The 15,495-nt window shown below is 46.2% G+C and overlaps 1 protein-coding gene across 4 annotated transcripts in view; it reads right to left on the bottom strand.

The window, feature by feature from the left end:
- The window catches only part of HHAT (hedgehog acyltransferase), a 278,182-nt gene that overhangs the window by 240,113 nt on the left and 22,574 nt on the right, over positions 1–15,495 (bottom strand). For all 4 annotated transcript variants that reach the window (XM_072948490.1, XM_072948488.1, XM_006198736.4 and 1 more), the window contains exon 3: positions 9,576–9,643. In XM_072948490.1, coding sequence (XP_072804591.1) covers positions 9,576–9,643 — 68 coding nt within the window. The remainder of the gene's footprint in view (positions 1–9,575; positions 9,644–15,495) is intronic.

Raw genomic sequence — 15,495 nt, 5'->3', positions numbered from 1 at the left:
GTATGATGAGGGGTCAAGAGTCTAGAAATATAAATCAAATACCCTTGGGGGTGGGCCTGTGGCCCCACCTAGTCCTGTATTCAGCTACAGGGTTAGAGGATTTCTGGTTGCCTGATGCAAACAGATTGCTCAGAATTCCCCTGTGCATAATGTCGTATCTGCCATGCACAGCAGTGGTACCAGCTCCTACAGGCACTTCAATGGGCCATGAGAGGGGCTGGTATGAACTGGTTTGTACTGCTTGTCTAATAAATGTCTACATGTGTGATTAAATTTAGTCAAAGAATTGCCTTCATCAAACCCAAAAGCACAATTATGGAATAACTAACCCTCACCCACCTTGAACTTTTCAGCAGCTACTGTTATCAAGAAAGTGGCTTCAGTCAGTTTCCCACACAAAGACACCACCCTTCACATTGTCTCCCACGGGCTTATGATCTCACTCTTACCCTGCAGCTGCTTCTAATTTCTTTTTAACAGAGACTTATCAACTGTCATGTCACGATTTTAAAAGGTAATAACCTTTTAAAGAAGGGTGACAGGCACCACTTTTAGGGAATGTACTGAGACAAGGAAGTGTTTCCCCTCCTCCCCACTCCCCCACATCTCTCCCCAAGTTTCAGCTCCAAGCCACTGTTGAACCTGCTCTAGGCTGAAATCATCTCTGCTCCTTCTACTGTCTGAATCCTGTCCATTGGAGCACTTCCATAGGATATGTTGTGTGAACTCATCGATCCCGAGGGTCTTAATAAAAGTGCCCAGAAGCAGAATCCACATTCCAGCAGGAATGAGTTAGCATCTGAGGTCTCCCAATCAGAAATCCAGTTCTGCTGAACTGAACTATATTAAATATCTTGTAATAACCTTTAGTGAAAAAGAATATGAAAAATATATATACATATGTATGACTAGACATTATGCCGTACACCAGAAACTGACACATTATAACTGATTACACTTCAATTTTAAAAAAGAAAGAAAGAAATCCAGTTCCAGACACGGCTAAAATTCAAAAGATGTCAGTGTAGGTATCTAAAGCTGCTCCTGAGAGTTTATTAGCACAAAGGATGTTAGAAATAAGTCATTTATAAATGAAGACTGTTCAACACATGTGGTGGGTTAGAAACTTTCTCAGCCTCTAAGACCCTCATAAGGATGAGGCTTCAGAATCCCCTGAGTAGGCACCTAGAGCTTCAGAGAGAGAAAAGCTCTTGTTCCAGTTCTCCTTTGCATCTACATCCCTTTACTTCATAAGATTCTGTCCCCCCATCAGACTCGCAGGGTGTCTGCTCCAGCCCACAGGGCAGAAGTGCCTCAGCCTCCGGCGAATCCCTCCTGCAAGTGCTTGTTGGAGAATCTAAGGACAGAGAACAGCTTCAATGGCAGATCTGGTATCCGCCCATTAATAAAAGTTTGCACACATGGCAGAATTCAGATCTGGACTGTTTCCCTGTAACGTACCACCTGGCAGTGGGGTTGTGGGAGAGGAAGGCATTTAACTCTTCCCTACCTCCGATCACCAGAAGCTACCAAGAGGAAAGCCAAAGAATTTAAATTTTGTTAAACGACCAGACTTGGGTCGGTCCAAAACACAGTCCTTCTGTTCAAGGCTCAGCTCAGATCCATTTCCTCCAGGGAGCCTGGCCATTCCAGGGTTAGAAACTCTCCAACAAGGGACAATTATACAAATGGAAATGCTTTGCTAAATCTAATGCCAGGGCCGATTTTCAGGCAGGACACACAAATAGGGCAGCTGCCCCAGCTGTGCACACCTGCTAACTCTTCAGCTTGACTGATGCTGCTGCCCTTAGTTAATTAACTTGAGCATCATCCCTTTCAAAGCCATGTATCGGCCTGGCATTCTCAGATGGAGGGGTAGCTTCCTGAGCAGAGAAATCATGCTTCCTCCTTCCCTTAGCCCTCAACACCCATTGCAGGCTGGGCCACAAAGCAGTCGGTAAGCACAGAATTACTTGTAAACTGACTGGTTTGTGACTGAGAAATTTCTCACCACTCCAAACCTGTATCCCCACTGAAAGCAGCTCTTTTGCCCCTTTCCGGTGTGCCCATCTCTGTTCCCCTCTAACCTCAAAAGAGCCTAAATTACAGGAATGAGGTCACTAGGCAGTTTAACCTAACTCCTGACCTGTGGTCTCCCGAAAGCACACCATGCCTTTCCTAACCTGATGATTCTCTTCCTAGATCAAAAGAAGTAACAATGAAGAATTAAGAAGTTAAAGAATAAAGGGGGTGGGAAGGGAAAAATTGGGAATTCGAAAATTGCACCTCTTGGGGATGATGGAAATGTTAGCTATCTTGATTGTGGTGGTGGTTTCAAAATTTATCAAAGTGTACATCTGATATATGTCTAGTTTACTGTACAGGAACCATACCACAATAAAGTGTCAAAAAAAAAAAAAAAGAAGTTAAAGAATGACTAGCTCTCTACCCTCAACAGCCCCCCAACAATCCTGCAGGCAGATCGCGCAGGCAAAAGAATAACATCTGAAGAGAGTCAGCCAGTTTTCACGCAGTGGAGAAGGATGCGGAACCCAGCCTCCTGCCTTGATGGACGATTCACTGAGACTCTTCCCTCCCTTTTCTCTTTAAAATCCATCATGGCCGAGCAGAACCTTTGCAGTTGGTCTCGGGACACAAGTCCACCTTCTCCCCAGATTGCCAGCTTTTCTGATTAAAGCATCTTTCCTTTCTACTGATACTTGCCTCTCGAATTACTGGCTTGTGAGCAGTGAGCAGCCAAGCCCATTCAGAAACAACACCTCAAGATTTTAGTAAGTATTCACGGGGAGCCTGTCTCTCTCAGTCTCTATTTCTCTCCTCTCCCTCCACACACACACTTATCTGATCTTTCAGTTGTGCAGGGCCAAACCCTTGGTTCTAACTTCGCCTTATCACCCCCACAGACCTTTATAATGAACTAAATAATATCGTCCATGAACTGGTAGATGTAAAACAGAGCCAGGGACTTGGTGGCTGAGTTAATAAGCAAACGTGATGTGTATCCATTTCATCGCGGCGCCTATTTTTACACATGGCAGAGCGCTTCGCTTGCCTGTCCTCCCCAGAAAATCACTAGCACCTTGCTTTTTTCCTGCCTCACTGCAAATCTGCTACATTATCAGGAAGGAAATCCAGCAGGGATGAGACTAGACAAGGGACAACGTACTGACAGGTTAAGAGCAGGAGCGCTTCGTGTTGCCAAGAGGGAATCAAGCCCAATGTGTGCTCGGGAACCTTCCTTCCACCACTGCTCTGTGGGTTTCTCGCCCCTACCATTGGGACACTAGTCAGCCCGCTCTCCCTCTGCCCGCAGGGGCTGGCACAGGACACCAAAATCTGCCTCTGCGGAGCAGCCCCTCCGTGAAGGGACAAGGCTGCATAAAATCCGAATTGCTGTTAATAAGGACAGGCTGAAAATTCACACGCACAGCCAAACTGCCTATTAGTCTGCTCCCATCAGATGGAGGGAGGCAGATAGGACAGGATCGCTGGAATCATCTTTGAGAAGGAGAAACAACAGCTTAACGAAAATGAGGGGAGGCCTAAGCTTCCATAACTTGCCAGAGTTTAGACACATGCAACATAGCAAGCATTGCCTAGGGACCAACGGTCCTTCACGGTGAGTCCCCAGCCAGACAGGCACGTCCACCTGAACCCAACAGTTGCTCCTGGATACCCGCTGTGCGTCAGGCTGGGGGAAGCAGAGATGAAAGGTCCTCTTACATCTAGAACAGGGAACTGCTGGATAACACTGCTGGGAATGGAGCTCACAGGAGGGAGAAATCCATGCTAACCATGCTAACAGGGGGAGGAACAAAGGGGGGCATCCAGGAAGGTTCCACGGGGGCTGGTCCTCGAGCAGGAGGGAAGCACACCCCAGTCTGCGTGAGCATCACGGGTGGGAAACGTCGAGGCCTCGTCATCCTTAGGGAGTGGCAGGCCATCCTGTTCCTCAGAAGCACAGGGGGCCCAGGAGATGAGACGGCCAAAACAAGGCAGGGCCAGTGGCCAAATGGGGCTGAGTTTCAGCCTCGGAGTCTGGACTTGACACTGTAAGAAATGGGAGCCACGAATGGCTTCTGAGCAACATTATGAGCTATACATTCCAGGATGTTGACTCCAGGGAGGCACGAATCTTGAGTGAGGGGCACGGGGAGCAGCGGGCAAGGCAGGGAGATCACAAGGCTCCTGAGACAGTCCTCAGAAGAAACGGCAAGGGCCTGAGTGCCTTCAGGAACCTTCTGAATAAGGTCCAGATCCCACATATGGCACCCAGTGGCCGTCATGGTCCAGCCTCTGTCTATCTGTGTCATCCCATCCTCTCCCTCAACCTCCCGGCCCAGCTGAACGACCCCTCTCTCAAATCCAGTCCTCAGCATGCTCCTCCCTTCACCCATCCTTCTCCGGTTCCTCGGCTCCCGTTCCTGTGGGCCTGGGTTACCCAGGGACGGCTGCCTCACTGACCTCACCGTCTCATCATCACCACCCTCCCACCACAATGGGTCCCCCGGAGGACAGAGATGAGCCCAGCAGGCCAGAGCCTCCCAGCACCCAGCACACTGCCTGGACGCCTCTCACTCAGCAGCCACTCAATGAATATTTGTAAATGATTCAAAAAGGAGCTGGCTGGGTTTTTTTTTTTTTTTGAAGTATCGAAATACAGAGGAATTTACAAGGAAGTATCTTTATAGGCAACACTTGGGCTGAAGGCTGTGTCTTTACTTTAGACAATGACCTCCTCTCTCCTCGTTCAAAGACACAAGTGATCAAGATCCCCTCCTCTGATTCTACTTCTGAAAGAACATCTCATTCACAGGTAGGCCTCCATTTCCCAGCTGTCACAGGAGGAGGTGGCCTCAGGAAAGAACTGAAAAATTGATTACACGGAAAACTCTCCAAAACACATTAGGCTTTTGAAAGCTCCTTTCAGCAGCAATCAGTCCCCTTCTAGATTTAAATGCTTCTCTGCAGAACATTATCTCCTTGCCGGAGACGAGGAGTCCACGAACCTTAACTCTAAACCAAGGATGTCAGTGTCCCTGAAAGGACAAAATAATGACCTCAACTACATAGACTGGGGATCCATTCTGTACTGAGCACGTACATGTTGGGTGTTTTACATCCATCTCTTTCTCTACACTCGGACTTCCTGTTCCCATATTCCAAAAACTAAAACTAAAGCTCCAACGAGGTAAGTAATTTTCTGAAGTGGAACAAAGCACATTTTGAACTCAAGTCCCTCTAACTCCAAACCTGTATCCTTTCCATCATGTCAACTACCTTGAGTCAGAAATAAAAGGGAAAAAAACTCATGACAATACAGCCCAACACAGAGCTTCATTCACGTCATTGAATCTGAATCTGAATCACGTGATTCAGATCCTGCTGTCTAGGAACAAGCTTACAACATCAAGCAAGAACGTGGCCACTGGAAAGTTTCCTATATCTCCTTGGGACAATGGGCAAGAACATTGGCCAAAAAAAAAAAAAGAGAGAGAGGAAAGAGGGGAACCACAAACACCAGGACAGATGGCCAGAGCCAGAAAGGCATTGGGGTCGACTCACCCCTGGCCACACACAGGCTCCCAGCACACAACTGCTCTGGGAGGCCCCTGGAGCCCGAGGAGGGAGGCGCTTCTGAGCCTGAAAGAGCAGAGATCACAAAACAGGATGCAAATGTCATAGCATATGGAATCTGAGCAGTCCTTGAGAGCTGAGCCTACCCAAGCTCCCCCCATCTGGCGTCTTGGCAAAAGCAAGCGGATTTACACCAAAGGAATTACAAGACCCAGCAGGATTCCTGATTAGGGCTGCAATCCTCCAAACTCTACCATTGTCAACAACTGGAGGGCTGTGGTCAGGGCCCTTTTGCTGTCCTAAGTGAAGCTACCCCCTAAGTCCCCATCTCCCTGGTACGTCCACTCCCTTTCCAATGACAGGGAGCCCCTCTGGAACAGCATCTCCTCTACTGATGATCTTGCCAAACCCTACCCATTCTGTGGAGCTCGGCTGAAGGTCAGCCTCCCCCGTCCTTCCCTCCCCCTAGCAGTCTGTGATTGCTTTTGCCCACATGGGGGCTCTCCCTGCTCTGGCCATAAACACGGCCCCACTGAGCAGTCAGCTACACATCTGTCTAGGTGGAGCCAGGACTGATGCCTTTTACTCCAGTGTTGCAACCTGGCATCATGTAATTCACTCCCTCCTGCAGTTAAATTCCATAAAATCATCACCTACTCTACACTGAAGACACAGGACTGACCAAACCCCAGCCCTGCCCTTGTGGGACTCACAGTCTGCTGGAGGATGGATAATACAAGGTAAAACTGCACATATATACTTATCATAATAGGGCACAAGATACGATCCAAAGCATTACTGTCACATCACCCTGTTCATTTCCTTCATGTCATTTAGCTCCATCTGTGGCCACTATGTTTATTCATTTTACTTGCTGTCGGTCTGTCCCCACTAGGAGACACTGGGACAGGAACCTTGTCTGTCTGGTTCAGTACTGTGTCCCAGCACTCGGTATGGACTTGGGCACAGAAATACATCCATTAAAAGCTGTATCTGTGGAAGGAAGTCAAAAAGAAAAAAAAAAGATGTGGACTCAACAAGATCCTACTGCTTAACACCAGGAACTATATTCAGTACCTTGTAATAGCCTATAATGAAAAGGAACATACATGTATGTATAAGGGGATCACTATGCTGCACACCAGAAACTAACACAACATTCTAAACTGACTATCCTTTAATTAAAAAAGTAAATAAACACGATTTTTTTAAAAAAGAGAAAGAGAGGCAGGTAAGTGGCAGGAACTACGGGCACTAAGCCCAATTTAGGGGTCCAGGCAACGCTTCCGTGACAGGAGACACTGGGGCAAGCGTGAGTGAGGACCAGAGAGGGAAGAGGTGAGGCACAGTCTGGAAGACGCAATGGAAGGAGCAAAGAAGCAGAGATGGCAAGTCAGCATGACAAAGCCGTTCAATATCACGGCAGGCTGTTCTCAAAAAGGGCGGTTTTGCCGCTAGGGGGCGTGCGGCAACGCCTGCAGACCTTTGTGATTATCACGACTTGGAGCAGCAGGTGCTACCGGCGTCCACTAGGTGGAGTCCAGGGATGCAGCTGAGCGCCTTACGATGAGCAGGACAGCTCCCCCACAGCAGAGGATTATCAGGTCTGAAATGTCAGTAGTACTGAGGTTTGGCAACATTTAAAGGGTGGACTGGACAGAGAATATAAAAGCTTCCTTCTAAAGTGCATGACTTCTCCTCATGCCTAATAGCTTTCTTCTGATTAGAATCTGGATCAGAAAAGCATTTGATGTCACCTCCCAGAACCTCCAAAGGAAATGCTCAGAACCTACCAGGCCTCTATTTTAGCTGAAATAAGACTTTCAGCAGACATCAATGAACCTCCTGTGGCTACGTATGGCCCCTGGGGCTGTTCTATGATCTTCGCCAAGGACGCAGTATCAATTTCCTTCATGTATTGACTCATCATTTTCCCTCTACGTTCTAGGACTCCGAACTACCCACACACCATGCAAGGTAATGAGATGCAGAAAGATGAGGACAAGGGGTGCTCAGTAGCAGCAGGTGGATGGATGGATGGTCTGATGGACAGAGGGACAGATTTTTCAGACTGGAAAAAGTCCTCGGAGCTCCAAGGGCACATATCTGCACCTTGGGCACTTTTCCACGAAGGCAGGGCTGGCCTGAATGTTGGCACCCACTGACCCATCACAGGGGGTGGGGGATGGGGGTTGTCACGGAGAATGAGTAGAAGAGGTCATGTCCCCAGGACTCTAGAGTCTTGGCAGGGAGTCAAACCGCTGAACGGGATGGAGTGGAGGGAGCTGGGAAGTCAGCAAAGACAAAGCCCCTTTGTCTAGAAGTAGCAACACCCAGCAGGGCTGAGCCTGCCCCTCCACAGTGAAATCTGTGCCTGCTCCGAAACTTGCTGGGGCCTGATCTTCGTTCAGCTTCTCAGACTGCCTCACAATTGCTTCTCTTTAGCAAAAAGTCTCTTAGTCTAAAATGAGTTTGCTCATTTTTGCCCCTGGCAAACAATCCAGTATTATCTGAAATGCCTGAACTGTGACTCTAAAAGAAAAAAAAAAAAGCACCATTTTCTTCCATTGTAAGACAGCAAACAGCACTATGTTTCTAAAAATCAGATCCCAGACACTCCCAAGGGCTATCTCCTGTTACAACTCAAATTCCACTGTGACATAAAGCTTCCCAAATTTCCTCACTGCGGCAGTGGCCACAATACCACCCACCTTACGTGTCTTAGTAATAATCCTATAAAGGGCTTATTTAAATCAGAAACATTTACAAACAGATGCAACAAAGGAAAATTCAATTTACATTCAATTTTTCATGGGAATGTCTAATGGGCAGAGCCACCAAGAAGAGCATCCCACAGGGAAGGACTCTGTACTGAGTCAGAGCTGGAAAGAAGGGACATGTTACCCTAGAAAATCAAAATGGAAAGTGAAGTCAGTTTTCTTCAATTCTAAGCAAGATCTGCAGCTCTCAAAGTAGGAACATATCAGTACAGGCAGTACCCAGTTTGGAAATGAATTGTCTTCCAAAGTTCATTTATAGGTTGGGTGTTCAGTGCTTGGGGTACAGGCACTATTTTATGTCCCAAGCCAGCCTCCAAAAGCTGATTGAACTTATAATATATCTGGCACACTACACACTGAGAGCCAAGAGAGAAAGAAACAATGTTTTGATATCATTTTTAAAACATAGCAAAATGCCTACAAAGGAATACACAGCCTATCACTAGAGTTGACCTGAACCCTGCATCCTGAACTGAAGCCAGACCTCCTGCCATCCAAGTAGTTGCTGGAATGGGGTCCTGGCTAACTGAAAGAGAGCAATCCCAGCCTCATGGGGCAAGGGGTCCTGGTGGAACAAGGAAAGCAGTCCAGCATCTCTCAGACTAGAAGAGGAGGGTCTGGTACCTACGCACAACATACCCTGAAGAACACAAGTGCTAACCATCACGTGTAGGAGAGCCACAGTGGCCACCTGCCTGCCATCTAAGCAGGCACAGGGAGCTGCCATGGAAGGTAAATGACCTAAATGACCAGCCGGCTGCCACCCCAGGCTCAGGGAGCCGAATGGAGGAGATTCCTGCTCTGCAGGGTGTGGATGGCAGCGCACCCGAGGCGGGAAGGAAGCAGCTCCTCTGGTTGCCAGCAGTGGGGATAGGGAGTGTTCCGGAGTCACACTGGACTCCAACAGATACGGCTACGTCAGGAAGGAGCTTCTAAAACTTTACAAAGGGGAAATGTGTGTGAACTGATAAGGTTACTGATCCAGACCTCTGGTGTCTGCAGAGGACACAGGACAAGATCAAGAAAGAACAGGGGGAACACCTTACTCCACACGGCGGGCTTTTACAACAAGAAAGGTACTGAATGTCCAGCCGTTGCTGAATACTAAGCCTGAGTCAACGCCAAACACAAAAATGATGCAAAGTATGGAAACCAGGTTTGAAAACTGAAAAGGTTTATCATTTATCCACTTTGTACCTTCTTTAATCCTCCAAATAAAGTGTCCGTCTCCAGGTCAAATTCTTGGTCCAGTTCCTCTTCATGTTCTGACAAGAAAAACAGTGTCCATTAGTCACAAATCTAAATAAAACTGAGTTGGTTTGATAGGAAAGACACTAAAAGAAGCTGGAATACGTCCTGGGAAAGCCGCTTGTGGACTGAGCTACATGCATAGAAACATGTCACATTCTTTGATTTGTGTGACCTAAGTTCCTGGAAATACATGGTGGGGCTGATGGAAATGTCCCTTTACACTGTAATAAGGGTCACAAAAGGAGAGGGATCAAGAGAGAAAGCTTCCAACACACGAATCACAGGAGGAATCGGGCAAATGCCCCACTTTTGTACAGATAGTGAAAAAAGTTTTTAAACAAACCATGCCACCAAATGATGATGGTCATAACCCCAAGAGATGGTACATGCTACTAAGATGATGTATGGAACTGTATAATGGTCATACGTGTGTTTATAAGTAAACAATACAAGTAGTTTAAAACAAGAAACATATTAAAAGTCTTCATTCAAGTACTTCTTAAATGGTAGAGCATTTGACTGCAAATACTTCTGAAGGGTGAACAATAACCAGGCATGACATGAAATACTAGGAACGGAGTAGCTGGCATGGCTCTCGCCCTCCTGGGACTTACTGCATGCTGGGTGAGGTAAGGAGCGCTGTGGCGAGTAAGGAGTTTGGAGTGTCTATGTGAGGTCTAACAGGAAGCTGGGTGGGCATGGACAGAGCTCAAAAGAGTGCTAAAGTTGGAGGTAAAGGCTTAAGAGCCCCCAATAAAGGGTTAATGATGAAGTCCAGAATGGCTGAGACCACCCCAAAAGGCACAGACAAGAAAAGAAAAATCCATTGCTTATCGGACCAACAAATCCACAAGAAACACAGAAGATCACAAAGGAGCTACCCAGAAAGCTCAAAGGAAAACCAGGAGAGAGTGCATCAGTGAAACATAATCATGAAACGATGCTGGATTCAGACTAGGATCAAGGGGCAGACTGACACACACCAGATGCAAACAGCAGCCACAGCCTCCAACCACAGGCAACACTGCCCCCAGGAGAAAAAGAAAGGGAAGGGCACAGAGTCCTGGGGCCCAGGGCACAACTCAGGAACACACTTACACTGAATTCCATACGGTCCAGGAGGTGCTGTGGCCGTGTGTGAATGCCCTGGTCCCTTCTGCTACAGGTGCACACCTGCCACATTGTGTGTGTGTGTGTGTGCGCGCGCACTGTACACAGACTCAAGTCCCAAGGGAACAGCCCTCGAACAGCAAGCTACTACAATCCAACCAAGTAACAGGTCTGTCTGAACTCTTAACAAAAAGAGGGTAGAAAATCTCTCTGCTTCTTGCCTCTACCATTTTGGCTTCACTTTCCTACAAAGTGCAAGCTCCAGAAACATTAGAATTATGCAGAACTGAAACAAAGCAAAAACTTGAGTTCTTTCCGTCTTTTGTAAAAGGGCACATTCCAAAGCAGTGAAGTTTACCGCCTAAGCACGAAGACAGCCCGAAGTTAGGACACAGCTCCCTCTAGTGGGGAAAAAGGAGAATTAAGATGAAATCCTGCCTGGTGCTGCCCAATTGAACTACCATCTGAGACACGTTGATAATTATCAAGTCCGAGTAGCCACACTTTAAAAAAAATTTTAATTTAAGGTAAAATTAATTTTGGTGTGTGTCGTTCATCCCAATATATCCGAACATTATTTCAACATGGAAACAATATTAAACAACTATTAATGAGTTATTTTACATTTCTTTTTCTTACTAATTCTTCAAAATTTCAAGGACACATTATCCTTACAGCACATCTTGAACTGAAGTGGCCAAGTTTCTTTTTCTTTTTAACTGAAGTATAGCCAGTTCATAACGCTGTATTAATTTCTAGTGTATAACATAATGATTCAGTTAAACATATATATACATATTCTTTTTCATTATAGGCTATTACAAGGAATTGAATACAGTTCCCTGTGCTATACAGTAGGACCCTGTTGTTTATCTATTAGTATCTGCCAATCCCAAACTCCCAATTTATCCCTCCACCCTCCTCTTTCCCCCCAGGTAACCAATCATAAGTTTGTTTTCTATGTCTATGAGTCTGTTTGTTTTGTAAATAAGTTCATGTGTGTCATTTCTTTAGATTCCACATGTAAGTGATACCATATGTTACTTTTCTTTCTCTTTCTGGCTTACTTCACTTAGTAGGACAATCTCCAGGTCCATCCATGTTGCTGCAAATGGCATTATTTTATTCTTTTTATGGCTGAGTAGTATTTCATTGAAGTGGCCACATTTCAAGAGCTCATTAGCCACATATGGCTACAGCAATGGACAGTCTTGCTCTAGACCAAAATTTTCCCTCACCTTTTGGAGAAGTCCTACTGATCACCCTTGCTTGACTACTTGACAAAAACAAATGCTATATGACATACATTTAAATGACAACTTAAATCCATTCGTGACACTTTGGTAATCACTGTCTTCAGACTGTCTTAAGTCAGCTGAAATGCACTGCTGGAGAACTTGGCTGACCCAGGGGAATGGACGCTGAGAGCCTACGGCAGATCTCTCTGTGAAGAGAGATGATTCTCAGAACTTCTCTGGTTATACTTTCTTAAGTGAGAACCCCACATCCTCACCCTTGGGACAAGTTTTCATCATAACACACACCCTCAAGCAAGAGGACACTACAAACAGAGAGAAGGTTTCTCTGCCTGAAAAATTTTTCTGCACCACACAGGCCTGGCTGTGGGCAGAGCCAGCCCTTTCTTCTCTGTGCCCTGGTTCCATTTCCCAAAATTCAGCGCTCCCCCAGACTGCCTGAGAGCAGAGAAAGGAAGCAATTTCTGCTGATGAGCCCTCATTACAAGTCAGCTGACGCCTCTCCCCCGCCTGCCCCACCAACCACCACCCAACAAAAGGACACATCAAAGCACCATTCTACCTACTGAGTGAGAGGATTTGCATTTTAATCGCCGCCAATGAGCTGCGGTGGTAAACCATTTCCTTAAAGCCTCTAACTAACCTACCCCTTCCATCGGAACATTATGACGGGAAATCAGTTCTGGGGTAGGGTAAGGGTAATTACAGGGCCATAATCAGGAAGGGGAGGGACACACACACACACACACACACACCCTTGTTTGATACAAGCCATTGCTGGGGACTAGCACACCCAATCGTGGCTTAACTATCCTGCTGCTTCTATGCATCTAAAAAATTCCAATCAGCTCCCACTGATTCTTCATTTCTCTGGGAAGCCAGTGGGTACAGCAGACTGGTAGTAAATGAGCAGGGGAAGAAAGCAGAAAAGATGGGCTCCTAAAGATAAGAGAATTTAATAGCAAGCAACTCTCCCTGATGCACGTGTAGATGACTGTATACAAGAGGGATGATCAGGTGCCGACTTTCCCATGAGGTTCTTGAAGTGTGTGGGCTCCTTCTCTCCCCTCTCCCAGTTCCCACCCAGGGAATGGAAAAGAAGTTTAGAAATAGCCCAAGCAAAAGCAAATCACATACGTAAACACGATGCAAAGCGATGTATGATATAAATGACCTTCAGATCTCCCTAAGAGAGCTGCTCGTCTGACTCCTTAGGAATCTGGGGTCTATCAAGGCAGGCTACCAGGCACGGGGTTTGCACGGGAATCCTGGTAGGGCTTCCAAAAGAAGTAGAAGCCCCAGACTGAGATGGAAACTCTCCACCAAAGAGAAAGCCATCACATAAATTCTGTGAGGGTTCTTGTGTTTGATTCAACACGGAGCACTGGCTGGGGGAGTGAGCGGCACGAGGAGCAGCAGCGATGGAGTCTGACACTGACGGCTGCCTTCAGATGCCCTCTGGCCCAGGCCCTTTCCAAGTCACTGGGGCGGGGGTACTCCAGGCATTAAGAAAGCAGACTCTCTCTGGAAGCCAACACTCTTCTCCCTTGAGGAATGTCAACACAGAAGAAAATCCCAGGGCAAGCCTGAGAGGAAGGAAGGGGTGGGCCAGGGGACTTGGAATCCCAGTAGGAAGGCAGCAACTCAATGGTTTCCCATGACACTGGCCAAAGGTACCAAGGGAAACAAGGTTCAAATGTAACATGAAGCCCTGCCAAACAGCACACTCAAGCCTCAGCTATAACACCACACCCACTGTCAATGCTGGCCAGCAAGGCGGGCTGTCTAGACCTCGCCTCTTGCAGGACCTAGGCGTCTGCTGCTGCAAAACCAGCCTCTGCACCCCGATAGCCAGGTGGAGAGTTGGAGGCCGAGTTTGGGGAGAATCAGAAAAGAACAGCTTTATGGCTTTGCCAGGCAAAGGGGAGTCACAGCAGACTCATGTCGTAGGGACTCTGAATCCATCTTGGTGTTGGGGTCTTAAGGTTTAATAGAAAAACTGGATGGAACAGAAAAGAGGATTAACAATCAGGGTGTTCTACAGCGTCCTACGTTGCTCCTAACCTCGATGGATCCTCCTGGCCTCACAGAGGAACTCTGGAGGGTCTGTCCATTCTTCTGAGATTATCAGCCGGTTACCACCTTCCTGGAGCAGAGCCTCTGGGTTAAAGCTGTTCTCAGTAAGGAATGCATGGGGAGGGGAGAGCATAGTGTAATGTTTGGGGTTGTTTCACACAACAGCAGTAAGGGAGAAGCACATTGCAGGAGGTCTTAGAATGAATCAGCAGTTTCAGCATCAGGGAAGCCAGTTTGTTGGTCTGTTTCCTACTCTTTCACATGTGGGTCCTTTCACAAGGCTGTACTAACTGATGGGTTCCTAGCAGCCCTGTCCGCGGGCAGCAAGCTCACCTGGTTCCAAGGGCAAGGTCACCTGTTCAAACATAGGACCGGCAGCCTTTATTTCTCACCCTGGACCGGGCCCCCCAGATAAGTTACCAGCCATCTTGCAACCAAATTCCTCTCATCACAAAAGCAAGGGGGAAAAATTACCCCCAGGCTGACAAAGCCCATCCCTCACGAGCGATTAGCATGTTGCATGAACAACATAAAAGAATGAATCTATAAATGAGCGGCCACAGCCTTTTCTCATAAGCGGGGATTAGTGAAAAGTGGTAAGAACAGTCCTGGAGAGGAAAAAACAAAAGGCAAAAGGTGAATATGTTCAACTGTATCCGCATCCACTTTAAGAACATGTATTGTATTAAAAACAACAACAAAGAAATTGGAGGCAGCAATTCAAATAATTTGCTCCATATTTGCTTAAATGTCAGGTCTCCCTGGTGTCACAGAGTTTATTTAGAGAAATATTAACTACTGGTCACTGAAGATTAAAGAAATGAAAATAAAATGCCTGTGAAATTAAAAAAATCAATGGAAAGCCCCATTCCTTTATAAAAATATTACTAACATGCAACTTTTCAGGAAGATAGCTACTCCATGAAAGGTGAGCCTGGGTTCCATAAAGACAAAGGGATCTAGGCTAGTTGCTGCTCATTAGAAAGTAATCTGCACAGAGAAGAGAAAAATGGTGGAATTTATAAATAAATCCAAGAGCTTGTTCTTCAAAAAAAAAGAACAAACCCACCAAATAGACAAAACCTTTGGTAAATTTCCTAAGAAGAGTAATGAGACATACATGGAATTCAACACATTTTAAGAACATGATATATAACTGGACATTAATACATTTGAAAATTTCAGTGAGATCGAAAAATGTAAATTACTTACACTGACTTGAGAAGGAAACCTAAATATATCAATAATCCTGAAATATTCTGAAAAGTTTCCAATGAATCTACATCCAAAGAGACTGGCTAAACTTACAAATCAATGATGTCAAACTTTAATGCTGACATTTCGTATACCATTCACACAGTTCCATAATACAAGGGAGAAAAAGAAAGGAATTTCACAAAGTTAACAGAATGCTGATGTTGAAA

The sequence above is a fragment of the Vicugna pacos genome, chromosome 23 (genome assembly GCF_048564905.1).
Source record: "Vicugna pacos chromosome 23, VicPac4, whole genome shotgun sequence".
In the NCBI taxonomy this organism is placed as follows: domain Eukaryota; kingdom Metazoa; phylum Chordata; class Mammalia; order Artiodactyla; family Camelidae; genus Vicugna; species Vicugna pacos.
This window is presented reverse-complemented; position numbering and strand designations above follow the sequence as displayed.